The sequence below is a fragment of the Pelecanus crispus genome, chromosome 2 (genome assembly GCF_030463565.1).
Source record: "Pelecanus crispus isolate bPelCri1 chromosome 2, bPelCri1.pri, whole genome shotgun sequence".
Lineage (NCBI taxonomy): Eukaryota > Metazoa > Chordata > Aves > Pelecaniformes > Pelecanidae > Pelecanus > Pelecanus crispus.
Window position 1 is genome coordinate 9852516 of NC_134644.1, and position 13650 is coordinate 9866165.

Sequence of the window (13650 nt, forward strand, 5' to 3'; positions counted from 1 at the left end):
AGCGGCGCTCGCTGCCCGCCCTCCCCGCGAGGGAGGGCCCGGTCCGCCGCCGTCCCATGATGCAGCGCGGGGGCAGCGGCGATAGCGACGGCGGCCGCCATGTTGTGGTAGTTTGTTGTTCTCCTGCGGTGGGTGCGTGCGGAGGGGCGGCGGGAGGGGGAGCCGCCGGGCGCTGAATCCGAGCGCTTCCCCGTCCCCCCGCTCCCCGCCGCTCCTGCGGGCGGTACGGGGGTCGCTGCCGGGAGCCGCCGCCGGGAGCCGCCGCCGCCTGAGTGAGGCGAAGAGCCATGGCTGCCGCCCTGGGAGGAGGCGCAGGTGGGTGCTGCGGCCCCGAAGGGCTTCGCCCTGGGGATGGGTGGGCTCGGTGCTCCGGGGCCTCGCGTGTGGGAGCGGGGCCTGCCGCAGCGGCGGCGCGGGGCCTGGCGGGGTCGGAGCGGCCGGCGGGGCCGAGGGGAGCCGTGGGCTGCGGGGCCTTCCTGGGGCGGTGGCGCCGCCTCCTCCCTGCCTCCCGCCGGGGCGGGGGCGGCGGGTGTTGCGTGCTCGGGGCTCCCGGCCGGGCGCGGAGAGGGAGGGCCCCGCGCTCCTGCGTGGGAGCAGGAGCTCCCCTGGCACCGCAAGGCCCCAGGGGCTCCCCTCTTGCTAACGGGAGTCGGCGTCGTGCGGTGATGGGAACTGTTGTCTCCCCTTGGCAGGGGCGGGAAGGGGCAACAGCTTCATCGCTCATTGCAGATGTGGGACCTCCGGGTGGGACGGATTAGAGACATTCATTTCCGTAATTTTTACAGCTAGTGTGTGACCTGTTTGAATAACTTATCTCTTATTTGGGGAGTAGTTACAATTTATTTTACAGACTGCCTAGAAGCAGAAGGTCTCACTTGGAAAGTGTAAAATTAAGTCAGTGCTTGACCCCAGGACTCTCAGGTGTGACACGTCTCTTCTTGACTAAGGACGCTTCTTCTCACAGCATTTTAAATGACAACTCGGAACCTTCTGTGGTTCTGATTGGTACATTAAGCAAATTTTAAAATAAGAACATTTGGTTGAGTGATCAAAAGAAAAACTTGCAGGGGTTACACTGAGGTGTTCAAAAGAGATTAAAGACCTGTCAGAGTTGTCAGCTGACCCACTTGTCCTTGTCTGTACAAAAGTTTGATGATTTTAGTCTGTGTTTTTCTGTAAGTAGGTGTCACTGAGAAGAGTGTGACTTGACCTCATGATCACACACCTAAGTGGTCAAACTGTTCACCATTTTTAGCTTAATTGGTAACAAAGTACATAAAACACAATTAAGTTTCCTACTAAAGGGAAATGTTACAAAGAAATTCCCAAATTCAGGAGTTGAGTTTGGGAGGAAGGCTAGGAGGGACGGCACTGATTGGTAAAACAGTAAATGTTTGCATATCTTGGGCATTGTTTTAATGTGTTAAATATATTGCAATGTAAGCTACTTTACAAAAATCTTTGTGCTCGTTTCTGTGGTTCAGATCAGTTATATGTGATGTGGAGGTAAACTTTGTGTGCATGTTCTGTTTGGAAGTTTTTTTGTAGTATTATGAGGACAGAGTAATTTAAAGAAAGTGTCAATTTTGAAACATTTTGGTTCTTGTGTTTAAAACTGCTGCAAGCTGAATGAGCATGGTTTCATGTACAAAGGTGTATGCAGCAGACAACCGTCAACTAAGTGGTGAAACTGCAGTTTCAAGACTGGATTTTTTGTTGTGGAGTACCGTTTGTGTCTAACCATGAATTAGGATCCCTTTGTACTAAGTGGGCACAAGCAGTTGTTTGTTCAGAGTTAACACTGTGCTCATCAATAAATGGTGGCCAATTAAATATGATCCTTGCCCCATATGAACAGTGTTTGTTTAGTCTAGATGATCACTGTGCAGAACTTGCCTGAATGAAGAAACCCAGAGGTGTCACACACTTATGTCCATATGACTAGTTAAGGAAAATTCCTTGTTGAAGTTGTTAAATACACTTTTAAAACCCAGTAAAAAGGCCTAGAACTTACAGGAATGGTATGTGCAACTCTTTCTGGAAAGGGACTACTATCCAAAGTTGATAGTGGTAACAAATGGGAAGGAAGCCCAGGACTAAGTGGTTATTTGGCTTAAATGTTTTTGGTCAATTGAAGTTTTAACTGTAGGAACTAATGTTTTGGATTTAGGTTTTGGATTTTTTGGCGGGAGGGAAAGACTTTAAAATATGGAGATAACGGCACCCCAGTGTTTTCTAAAAAAAAAAAAAAGAAAGGCTCTAATGATTGGTAAAGTAGTACAAAATAGGTCTTGGAAAAATGAACGGAGTGTTAATTTGATGACATTGCAGGGTAACAGTTGACAAAGTGAGATAGTTTTGGCTTTGAAGAGGCAGATTAAAGTTTAAATCTTCCGTAAGGATATGTTGCAGGGCTGAGAAATGAAATGTGAAACGGCTCTGTTGGCTGAACACTTAAATATATTTGATGGAAGGAAGGTGATTTTTCTGTTGGACAGCATGTGTGGGCTTTTTGGTCATTTATGATTTTTTAGGTTCTTGGGAAATACTGGCTTGATTCATAAGAATAAAGTATGCATAGGTACTTTTGTGACCAGATACTTGTGTTGGTGCAGCTAAGCTTTCTAAAGGTGAAGGTAAAAGCTCTTTTGGTGATAGGTTTCACAAACATAAACTGGAAAGTTTTCAAGTGGTGGTCTGTGAGGTGTGTTGAGGATTCACAGCTTCATATTACTTCACAAATTCCTTTGCTATGCAGCCTGATTCAACTTGCTTCTAATTCTAGAATGGCTGTATTGAAACATAGACGTTCAAGAGGGGTGTGCTAGTGATGATGAGGGACTTTGAGGGCTTATAGTTGCTCATTAGAGCATTGATATAGTGAAGTCAATGGCTTCCAAACTTTGATTCAAACTTGTGTATAAAAACAGAACCAGAGCAAACGTATTGAATGTTGAGTAACGTAATCGTCCTTAAAGGGTGGCTACAAAGAGGACGAAGGTTCTCCTTTCACAAGGAGACACATAGAGAAGGCAAGGGGCAACTGCTACAAGTTGCACCAGGAGAGGCTTCACTTGATATAAGAAAGACTTTTTTTTTTTTTTACGGTGAGAATGGTCAATCACTGGAAAAACCTCCCCAGGGTCATGATGGAGTCTCCATCACTGGAGGCTTTTAAGATGCGATTGGACAGGGTGCTAGATAATTTATCTCATCTAGGCTCCCTTTCCTGCAAAAGGTTGGACCAGATGGTCTTTGAAGGTCCCTTCCAACCTGGGCTGTTCTGTGATCATCTGCTTATAGTGTAACGCAACAACTGTGTTGTATAGGTGCTGAATTTTTTTCTTGGTATTTACACAGCTGGATTTTGATTGCATTTAGGAAGAGATGGTTACAGGGTAAACAACAAACCATCACTAAAACAAAGCAAGGAGCACTTCTTATCTTGATTGTCTGCCATACTGAAGTAAGGGAAAACTATTGTAGGTTTTCTTCCTTTCAGATTAGTTCACTTCTGTTGAACTTCAGTGGTCTAGAAGGCTTTAAGTGTAGATGTCCTTGGGGTGTGAATCATGACAGGGATAGGGTGGAGGAGGAGCTGAAGAGGGCCCCGTCTATACATGCCTACCCCATATTCCTGCTGGAAATCCTGTACCAAGAGTAGCTGAACAGGTGTTTCTCTAGCTCTGAGCCTGTAATGTTATTCCTCCAGCTTGAACTTACACTGTCATTAGTTTAACTTCACTTTAACTAATCTGAGGGCTGCTGTTGTGCTCTCAGCAATATAGCGGCTTTAAAAACCTCTTGTGAAGCTGTTGATAAAAATTGGAAAAAAGCTTATACTGCTAGCATAGCAGGCACCTTTCTCTGTGTTGTAGGTCACTATCCAGTTCGAAGATGTAGTAAAAAATTCTCCACTGTGACAAATTCAATTGAATTTGTTGTGCTTCAGGCTATTCGGCAGTGGCATACAGGGGCTGGAAATAGATTCTGCAGTTGTGCCTAGATGAAAGTGGGTGGAGTGCTGGGTGTAGTTTGGTCTCTGTGGGTATCACATTCTACTTTATTAGGTGGACTGATGCAACTGGCCTCTCAAGTTATATTGGAATAGGCACACACTAAAACTCCTCTAAGTGTCAAAGACCTATGGAGTTCACAATTCATGAAATCCAAATATATGATCATGGGATATTGTACCACCTAAGGACTAGTCCCAAAAAACGTTACTACTTGAATGAGCTTGCTGCAAGCAAATATGCTTTAAAGGATAGCAATTTTTAATCTCTTTTATGCTTCTTTGACAAGTTTTCACTGAAAGTCATGCTCTTCTGAATGTTCTCTCATTTCAGGTCATCTAAATTAAACGTAGCCTTAGCATCACTTGTTTCACAAATGACAAACTATGTTTTATTGCATCAAATACTACACCTCAGATTTTAGGTCACATAGAACTTGTTGTCCAGAATAATTTAAGATGATGATTGTCACTGACTTGGCCAGAAAAACCTCCGAGTCAGTAATGTGATTGGTCCTGTGTTATATTTTGCTGTAATGCAGCCTCAGTTTGAACTATAACTTTCGGTGGCTGTGAAAGATGCTGGAGAGTTTCTGGGGAGTTGCAGTTTCTCATCGGTGTCCAAAGCCATTTGGGAACTGAGTTCATGTGGATTTCATTTAAACTCTTGGCCTTTATTCACTGTTCAGTATTTGTGAGGCAAGGACTATGACAGTTTTCAAATGTTTTTCCAAAGCAAATATATGTTTAAATCCAAGCAGACTTTGGAAATGTTTTTTTTGTGGCTTGGTGGTTCGGGTTTAGATGTAGTTTGTTTTAGTGGTTTTTTGGTTGTTTTTTTTTTTTTTAAAAAAAAGGCACTATTTCTTTCAAGCAGTGGTTAGAGAACTTCAGTTCCAGGCAGTGTATCATAATTAGTTCTGTTCTTACTGCTAGTGATTTGCTTTGCGTCATGACAAACCTTTTAAAAAAAGGCTGGTTTTGAGAAGGTAGAAACAACTTAACCTCCTGTAGAAATTAGTTTTTCTACTTATTTCTTTGAGGAAGCTAAACTCTGTACTATAGGAATAATTTGGAAAGGCAACATGAAATACACTAGTTGGGGAACGTGTTATGCAATTGTTACATTGTTATAAATACTTAGTCACTGAATACTTAAGGCTTCTATGAGTAATTGTTTACAAATATAAAGACTCCATGATGTCTATCCCTGAAAAGATAAACTAAACTGTTGGTGTTTGTGTGGTGTATTTGTGTGTGTGTGTTCTTGTGCATAATGCAGTAGTAGGAGTGAATGTGATTTTTATGTAGGGGTAGGGTGCTTGATTATCTGTGATAAATGAGACTGGATTCGTAGTGTGCTTTGTAATGTGTTAGGTTTACATCACAGGCTTGGGTTCAGGAGTTCCTGTTGACCTTGTGCTTTTACTGCTAGATGTTGTTAAGATTTGTTACCAAAGTTTTCATTCAACTGGTGTTAATAGTGCAGGTACATAGCCAGACTGTGTTTTAGACATGACTGCTCCTCATGCCAGCTGTTACTCTTCTGTATTGCATAGCAAGAGGTGTGGAAATTCAGTTCATAATTGGGCAGAAACAGTGGTCTGTTTTTAAATGGTATACTCCGTTCCTGAAGATCAAGGCTTTACGATACCTATGTGTTGTGTAAACTTTTGCAATGAAATATGAAGAATAGTTTATATCTACAGAATACTCTTACATAAAGACAAGCTGGTAAACTTTTTAATCTGGAGACTTGTGCTTGAAATGCTGTCAAGTTGTCATGTTGAGTGTTTTAAATATGGTACCAGGGAATGGGATAGAGCAAGGTGGACTTGTTATGTTCAGCATTAAATAATCTGCTGAAGCACAGAGAAGTGGCATTTTTTCATGTGGTAGATGACCTTTTTCCTTTAGTTGTCCTTTTTTTTTTTTTTTTTTTTTTTAAATAGCTCCCTTACCTGTTCTGCCCAAAAGCAGTGCAGCTTAGTTACTTTATTAAAAGATGTGTTGGGTAAACAGTGCACAATGCTTTTTTTAATCCGTTGAACTATTGGATCATTGTGGCATCTCCATCTTGTTTTGGATAAGGAGAAATCTTCGATGCTTTTTTCAATGCCTAAAACTAATAGTATGTTTGATATTCATGATAGTGTAATATTGAAGGGAACCAAAATACAAAATTTTGAGCTGTTAAGGAGGCTTATGAGATGGCATGTGGTTAGTGTTCCAGAAGGCATGCAGGTGTATTTCTAGGAAGACGAACGAGGCAGTCATCAAATGTTTTTCCTAGTCTAGAAGTCTTGGCCATCTCATTGCAGTAAAGTACTCCATCTTAGCAACAGTTGCTAAGTAGGACTACCTTTTTAGGCTATGTTGGTACCATTTTAAGATGTTAAGAGCTCTGCAGTGTTCCTGCTGATTCACCTTCTACGCTTGTGAGACTTGACTGTGTAGCTTAGGACTTCCATTTTACATAGAAAAATGACTAATGAAGGCTTTATTGAAAGGGCATCCACAGTATTAGAAACTACCGTCAGCATAGCCAAAGAGGAAATGAGGCTTGTATTTTGTGGATTTCTGGTGTGGATGATCTGTTCTTATTAAGTAGGGAAAAAGATAACAGCTCTGGACATATATCATAAAACCAAAAAATAAGCTCTATAGGACAGCTTATAGTGCTGCTGGTGCTATGCCAGGGTAAGTATAAAGCAAATGGGAACCTTTTAGTATAGGGAGCCGAGTGTATTTGGCTGTCTTTGTGCTTATTCTGGTTCACGGCTGGCCAGAGCCTTGCGAGGCAGGCTGGTCTAACAAAACAGCCAGCGTTAGTCAGTCTCTGCAGCATTCTGCAACTTCTCTGTCACTTTGATAATGGTGATTTTGTTAGAGCTGCAGTAGGAAGAGCCAAATGGTAGATTATTTCTTTTGTTTTCCTGTATAACCGGTCTGTCCTGCTTGCTTGCTTAGTTAGTGCTTTTTTGGTATTTGATAGGTCTTGGTTTTCTTTTCCTTCTAGTGCTGCCTGGAAGTTAGAGAGGGGGGGCTTAGTGTGTTCAGTGGAAGATCCTGACGGGTGATCAGTTCATACCCAGCTAATGTGCACACGTCTTGGTGAGCTTGGCCATGAGAGCTTTGAATTGAAACGAGGAGCTGTAGCCATTGCATTGCATATCTTGGCAACAGTTGCTATATACGACTGCCTTTCTAGGCTGCACTGATACAGCTGGAAGAAATACAAAACCTCTTCCAACGCACACAGTGGATGTTTTCCTGTTTAAAAAGCTTATGTTCATGGATTCCCCCCCCTCCCTTTTTTCTTCTCTCCTCATCTCCCACACAGTAGTACTGAAAACTATAAAAAAAAAAAAGTCTTTGGCTGTTGTTCTCAGTGGTTTTGTACTCTGCTGATGCTCAATGTTCCTCTTTCTGTACAAGTTAATGTTTTACAGGCACTTAACCATGCTTGACGCAAACATTGACTTATAAGAATTTCTCAAGGAGAGACATCCATAAATGTTATGCTGATTGTTGTTTACTGGTATTTTCCAATGTTATTGCCTAGGCAGGTAGAAGAAAAATGAAAATATGTGTAGTTTCAGAAATGGAAAAAAAAAAAAAGATGCCTCGCTGAGGTTTGCTAGGTATCACATCGCGTGAAAGGCCTGTGTCCATTTCGGTGCTTGCTATCTCACAAACGGTGAAGCTGGCAATGAATGATGTTTGTAGATGCGTGACTGTTGTGACCTCCTTTTCTAAAGGAGAGCTACAACCTGCTTTGGGCTCTGACAACACTTAATGTCAAAATGGTGTAATTTGTAATGCTCGTTGTCAATGTCAGCTGTCACAGAACAAATAAGCATAAAAAGAAAAGCTGGCTCCCTCTGTCCCAAAGATCTTTGTATCATAAGTGTGTGATGAGATAGGGAGAGAAGAGATGAGAACAGGGAGGTGGTGGGGACATACGTGGAACAGTTCTTATAAGCTGCGGTCACCACACACAGGTTGACCAGTCATTTTTGAGGCTTTTGTATGTGTCCTGCTAGAGGGGACTTGTGAAAAGGGCTTTGCATGGGTGTAATTCAGCTTTGGATTTTGGTAGGAGTTGCTCATAGATAAGGAATAGGATGTGAGAAATTTAGAGGGGTTGGAAGAGCTGAAGGGTGGAGGTTCGTGATGTTGGCTGAGTGGGGGTCCAGGTCTACACTAGAAACTTGACATGAACGTGGACCCTCGTTTGGTATTGTTTCTTCACTAGCAGTAATACTAGGTTGAAGCACTTTTATGGCCATGAAACTTAACTATCTGGCCTGGAAAAGTACTATGAATTATACTGAAGAGTGTTTCTTTTTGCTGTAGAGATCTCAACAGAGAAAAAGGGTTTGGCATGTAACTTCATGTTGTCTAGATTTAAACCTGGGTGATGTGAAGGTCCATCTGTGTAAGAATTGTGTGCTGAAGAGCTAAGATCTTGTCTTCAAGGGGTGTTGGTTTCTAATACAGTTCTCTAGTTCTAAAAGCGGTGCCTGGCATGAAAAAATACAGTATGTTGCAAGCAAGCATAGCTTAAAAAGAAGTTACTGTCTTCCTGGTGGTGGTGGTTGTCTTGAGCTGTGTTAGTCAATATGTGGACGCTCGTAATTTGGGTTGCTGCAAAACTAGTTGCATTACCTTAAAAAAAAAAAAATTTGGAGGTGGTTACATCTAGTCAGTGGATTACTGCAATCCAGCTGTAATAACAATGACAGTGCAGGATATTTGTGCCCTAGAATGGCAGTGCACTAAGATAATGACTGCAGCATGGTTTTGAATGACCATAAGGGGAGCAAGGTGGCATTTTTTTCAGAGACCACAAAATGGGATAATTTAGTGTTCGAGAGGAAGATAGTAAATGCTTGGGTATCTGTCTGGCTTTTCCCTGTGGGTGAAATAGGAATTGGAATTGAAGGAGGTTGCAATATGTAGATGTTTGAACAGAGAAATGTAAACTAGCTGTTTGTTTCAATGGTGTTGGCCCATGTAAATTAGTTTAAATATAGAAGATTATTTGAAATATAAAAGTATCTGTAGGGAGTAAAGGGGGGAACCTGGTCAAGGGGAATTGTTTTTACCTACTGTTTCAAAACAAAGGAGTTGACACACTTGACTTGTGTTGCATCCTAATTCATACTGAGCAGTCTTACTTTCATAGCTATTTATGATTGAAATTTCTGGTTTGAAAGCTCTTAATTTAGTGACACTGCAAGAACTGAATTTTCTCTTTTTAATGTTTTTACCTCCTTTTAAACTTCTGTTGGTCACTAACACTTGTATTTTGATTCTGTGAAGAAAGAAGTTAATAGGTTTGTCATTGCATGTCAGGAATGTCCACTAAAGGATACTGGGTTGAGTTTAAAGAGCTGAAGACAGATTTGGTTTTGAAGGTTCATTTAAAAAAACCCACTTGATCCATGGCATTGTACCCAGGAGCTGAGTGCAAGTAAGTCAGGACAATGACTGGATATATGGCATCCTAGTGTTCACCAATTCAGACTGTAAGGCTGGAAGGACTGGATTGCTTAATCTCCTGTATTTTGCAGACCATTAAACTGCAGTCAGTTTTCCCATGTGTTGAGCATAACTTTTATTTGCCCACTTGTTTGACTCTTAAAAAAGTCACCAAAATGTGTGAAAAGATACTAATTCCAGGTGTGCATTCTCTGTTGAGCTGTAGCCACAGGATGGGAGAGTGAGGGTTGAGTGTTTCTGAAGGTATGTGCTTCCAGTTTTCAGATGACAAGACATCTGGATGTCTGAACAGAGCAGATGAGCTTTGCATTTCTTTTGTAGATAAATGGAAGCTTTAGTATTTTTAAGTAGCAAAATTGTCACTTGCAAACTAAGCTGCGTGAGAGTAATTTGTGATTTGATAGACTAAAGTGAGGGTACTTGTTGAGAGAAATATATGGAGCACCAGTTTTATCTTGGAAGGCATGTGCATGCTTAGGTCTGCAGTGTAACCTGCTTCAATGACTTTAGTGTTTTTAATGCCCCAGTTGAGATAATTCATGGTGTATTACACCTGACTTCCCTCCTCTGTTTTGAGTTGCTGGTACCGTCCTGCCCTTGTGCTGACCTGAGGTTTACTCCTATTTTCAAAGTGCCTTTGCAGGCTCAGTGTGGGTAGATGAGCCTGTGGCCCCCAAGGCGAGCAGAGATCTGGTAGATGTAGTTCCCTTCACCTCCAGTGCACCTCAGTTTCATGCATTTCTGGGGAGCTTCTGTCCTGGGATGACCTTTGTTGGCAACATTTTCCAGTGATTTATCTCATGCTCTATCTGTTTTCCTCGGGTCATCCTCACCTCAATAGTGAGAAGAGGGAAAGCTATATAGTACACTATGTTTTTTTATTATTGAAGCATGTTGGTATTTATGCGTTTTCCTCATGTTAAAACGGAAATTAGAATACAGCTATTTTTGTTCCATCTTCTACCCCCCTCCCCGCCCCACAAAAATCCCACCTAAATGATTGCTTCAGAAATCTTTCATTTCAGTAAGAATTATTTAATGTAGTCACCTTCTTTACAGATGATGACTTTGATCAGTTTGATAAGCCTGGTGCAGAAAGGTCTTGGAGAAGAAGAGCTGGAGATGATGACTGGGACAGGTATGTAAAATATCTTTATGTTCAATTTCTGTATGCTGAATTACATTGCTCTGCTTTCCCATTCTGGCATTTTATATTCTAACATTTAGAGTAGTGCACATTTAGATACTAATGAAGATGTTGGTTGTTATGTATGTGTCAACTCATGCTAGCTTGTGCCAAACATATACTTGCCTTGAGGAATATAGAGAGCACTGTGAAGAGATACGATTTAAAATTGGATAAATACTTCGTATTTGTGATGTGTAATTAACTTTACAGTTAATGTCCTGGTTTTCCTTTTAAATATTTAATAGATCTCAACTGTTCAAATGGTTAGATTTTGCTCGTACTTGAATTTGCCCAAATTAATTTTTTTTTTTTTTAAACTAGATGTTTAAATTCTTATCCTCAAAGTCCTACTTCAGTTTTACATTGGGGGAGAGTAATCGAGCTTAGGTATGGGCTTCTATTGAAAAAAATGTGACTGTTGGGAAGATTTAGAAGTACATATGAATTTGCTTATATTTGGGGAGAATAAGAGTGTGTTCTTTTACACAAAGGCATTGGGAAAGACTTGAATCATGCTGCTGGCTAGACTTGTCTATTCTTTCTGGGGGAAAACTTGTTCACTTTTTTATGGGGTTGCTTTTTTATTATTCCTTTTTAGTAACAGAGACTTGTGCAGACTTTGCCAGTGGTTTTCACTGTAAAAGGGGGGGGGGGGAGGGAGGGAGGGGCGGGAATTCGAAACGATTTTTGTCTTTTCTAATAATCATTCAAGTGGTTGTAGTAAACACATTTTACCCTAAGTAATTTTCCACTGAGCTGTGCCCTTGGAGTGAATCAGCTACTCTACATTTATGACCATTTCAGAGAGAATAGTTTCCTCTGTGCTTTTCTGCTAGGTTAAGTGGGTAGTTTTCATTGCTCTAGGAGGTGAGTAAGAGTGAATAAGGAATTTGGACAATAGCTTCAGTATACAGGGTGTTCTGCTGTGTGCTGGTGAGGGGTGTCTGCTCTCTGTCATGCCAGCACAGCTGTTTGTGGGTTGGATGGTGAGCTGCATCAAGGGACTGATCTGGTTTGAGAGTGTAATTAAAGTAACTTGTTCAGGCTGGGCCACTGTACTGTGCTGCCTCCCAGCCCTAGCTCTGGGTATTCAGAAATACTGAAGCCAATATTACAGGCAAAATGCTTTGTATTGGAATATTTTCTGAACTTTTTGCCTTTGCTGACTTCGTGATATAAATAGGTGGGCTCTTAGATGCTGGCTGGTCACATTTGGTTTTAGCTGTCCTACTCATCACTTCAGAAAACTTGCAAGAGTCAAACAGCCATTGTATCGGAAGTTGTAAGCTTATTGCCAATGGCAAACTCCCTGTGGCAAAGCTGTTTTTATAGGACTTGAGAAAGGTTATAGCGTATTTTCACTGAGCTGTGACTTTGAAGCACACAAGGATTCAGTTTTAGAAAAAAGTTTTCATTTATGTGCTTATTATTAGCTGCATATAATTTAAGATAGATGATTAAAAAATCATATTGTTTATTCTTTAGTGAAATTGTAAGGGAAGCGGTTTCAGGTGCAGTGCTGGAGATTCCAGAGTTTCATTTTGCTGATCATTTCAGAAAATCTTTCTTTGCAGCTGTATTTAATAGAATATTATTTTATTTGCATGTGTTGGAATTTTTATTATTTTTATTATTAATTCTTTCTAGATTGCCAAGCTATCTTTGGAAGCATTAATCTGTGGTTGTCTGGGCAATTATGAACGTTGTACATGGATATGCTGTTGTCTAGTATAATTGCTTGAATTCTTTTAACTACTGGCCTAATTCAGTATAGGACACAGTTTCTTGAAGATAGAAAAAAGGCGTAATGAACACAGTAGATAGACTTGGGTTTTTTTAATCTTTCATGCTTTGTTTTGCAAGCTAAATCACTTTTTTTGTGGGGGAGGGTGAAGGAATTATGCTGTTAGTCATACATCTTGGTCAACCATCAACTCTTACTGTGTTGCTACTTAACTGAGTCCCATTCCCCAGTCATTTTAAATAATTTTGAATTTCCAGATCACTTTCCTTTCTCAAACACTGGAAGGTGATAACTGAGAGTTGGAAGGCCCCTTTTACTTGGGAGTACAAATGTAACATTGTTCTTGGAGAAGTTTTCCCATTACATTTTTTTACAAATTCTTTCCCTGAAACACTTGTGTCCTTACTACTGCTCATGTTTAATGAGGCATGCTCATGAAATTGGAGGCCAGAAAGGGCCAGTCTGATGTCTTTATCATGGGTTGTTAATTTATACATTTATCTCTATAAGTAGCCCAAAGCTTCAGTTTGGGAAAAACATGCAGTTCTGATGCTATCCTGTGAGATGGCAGGGCTGATTTAGTAGTTCACTTTTGCTGAAACTTGCTTGTTCTGACCTGTCTCTGAGATTATTCATTTCTTTGACTGAAAACTTTCACTTTTTGTTGTCTTTCTTTTTTATTATTATTTTCTCTTCCTCATTTGGTGAGCTGAATTTATTCAGTGAGGGGAGTGTTGAGTATTGGGAGTTGAGGAAGTGGATGAAATGGGTCCATCTCTTCTGAAAGCCGCGAACTCTTAGATTATTTTAACCCTAATTTTGTAGAACTGTGGTTTTGGAAAGACCTTTGTGTCTTAATGATAGTGAGGGTGAGTTGCCTTTGGAACTATCACAGATGTGTACTTTTATTCTGGTTTAATTTATTTTGTGTGGCTTTGAGTGGTGTCAGATTGCAACCACTCATTTTTGTCTGTTTTTCTCAGCTAACCTAAGATCTTTTAGTATCTGGATTTTTTCTTTTTTTTTTGTTTTTAATCAGATCTGTTAATTCTGGTCCCTCTTCTTTCTGATAGATGACTTCACATCTGGACATTTTAAAATAAGCTTGAGATAGGGTCCACTTTACTGCGCAGGCTTTTCTCTGTTACTTTGTTTATTCAAAAAGTTACCAATGGTGATTTTTCTTCTTTTATC

The 13650-nt window shown here is 40.8% G+C and overlaps 1 protein-coding gene across 6 annotated transcripts in view; it reads left to right on the forward strand.

Annotated features, from left to right (window-relative positions):
• Positions 1-258: 258 nt before the first annotated feature.
• RBM33 (RNA binding motif protein 33) overlaps positions 259-13650 on the forward strand; it is a 106411-nt gene continuing 93019 nt past the window's right edge. For all 6 annotated transcript variants that reach the window (XM_075704653.1, XM_075704654.1, XM_075704656.1 and 3 more), the window contains exons 1-2: positions 259-315; positions 10583-10661. In XM_075704653.1, coding sequence (XP_075560768.1) covers positions 288-315; positions 10583-10661 — 107 coding nt within the window. In that variant the 5' untranslated portion in view covers positions 259-287. The remainder of the gene's footprint in view (positions 316-10582; positions 10662-13650) is intronic.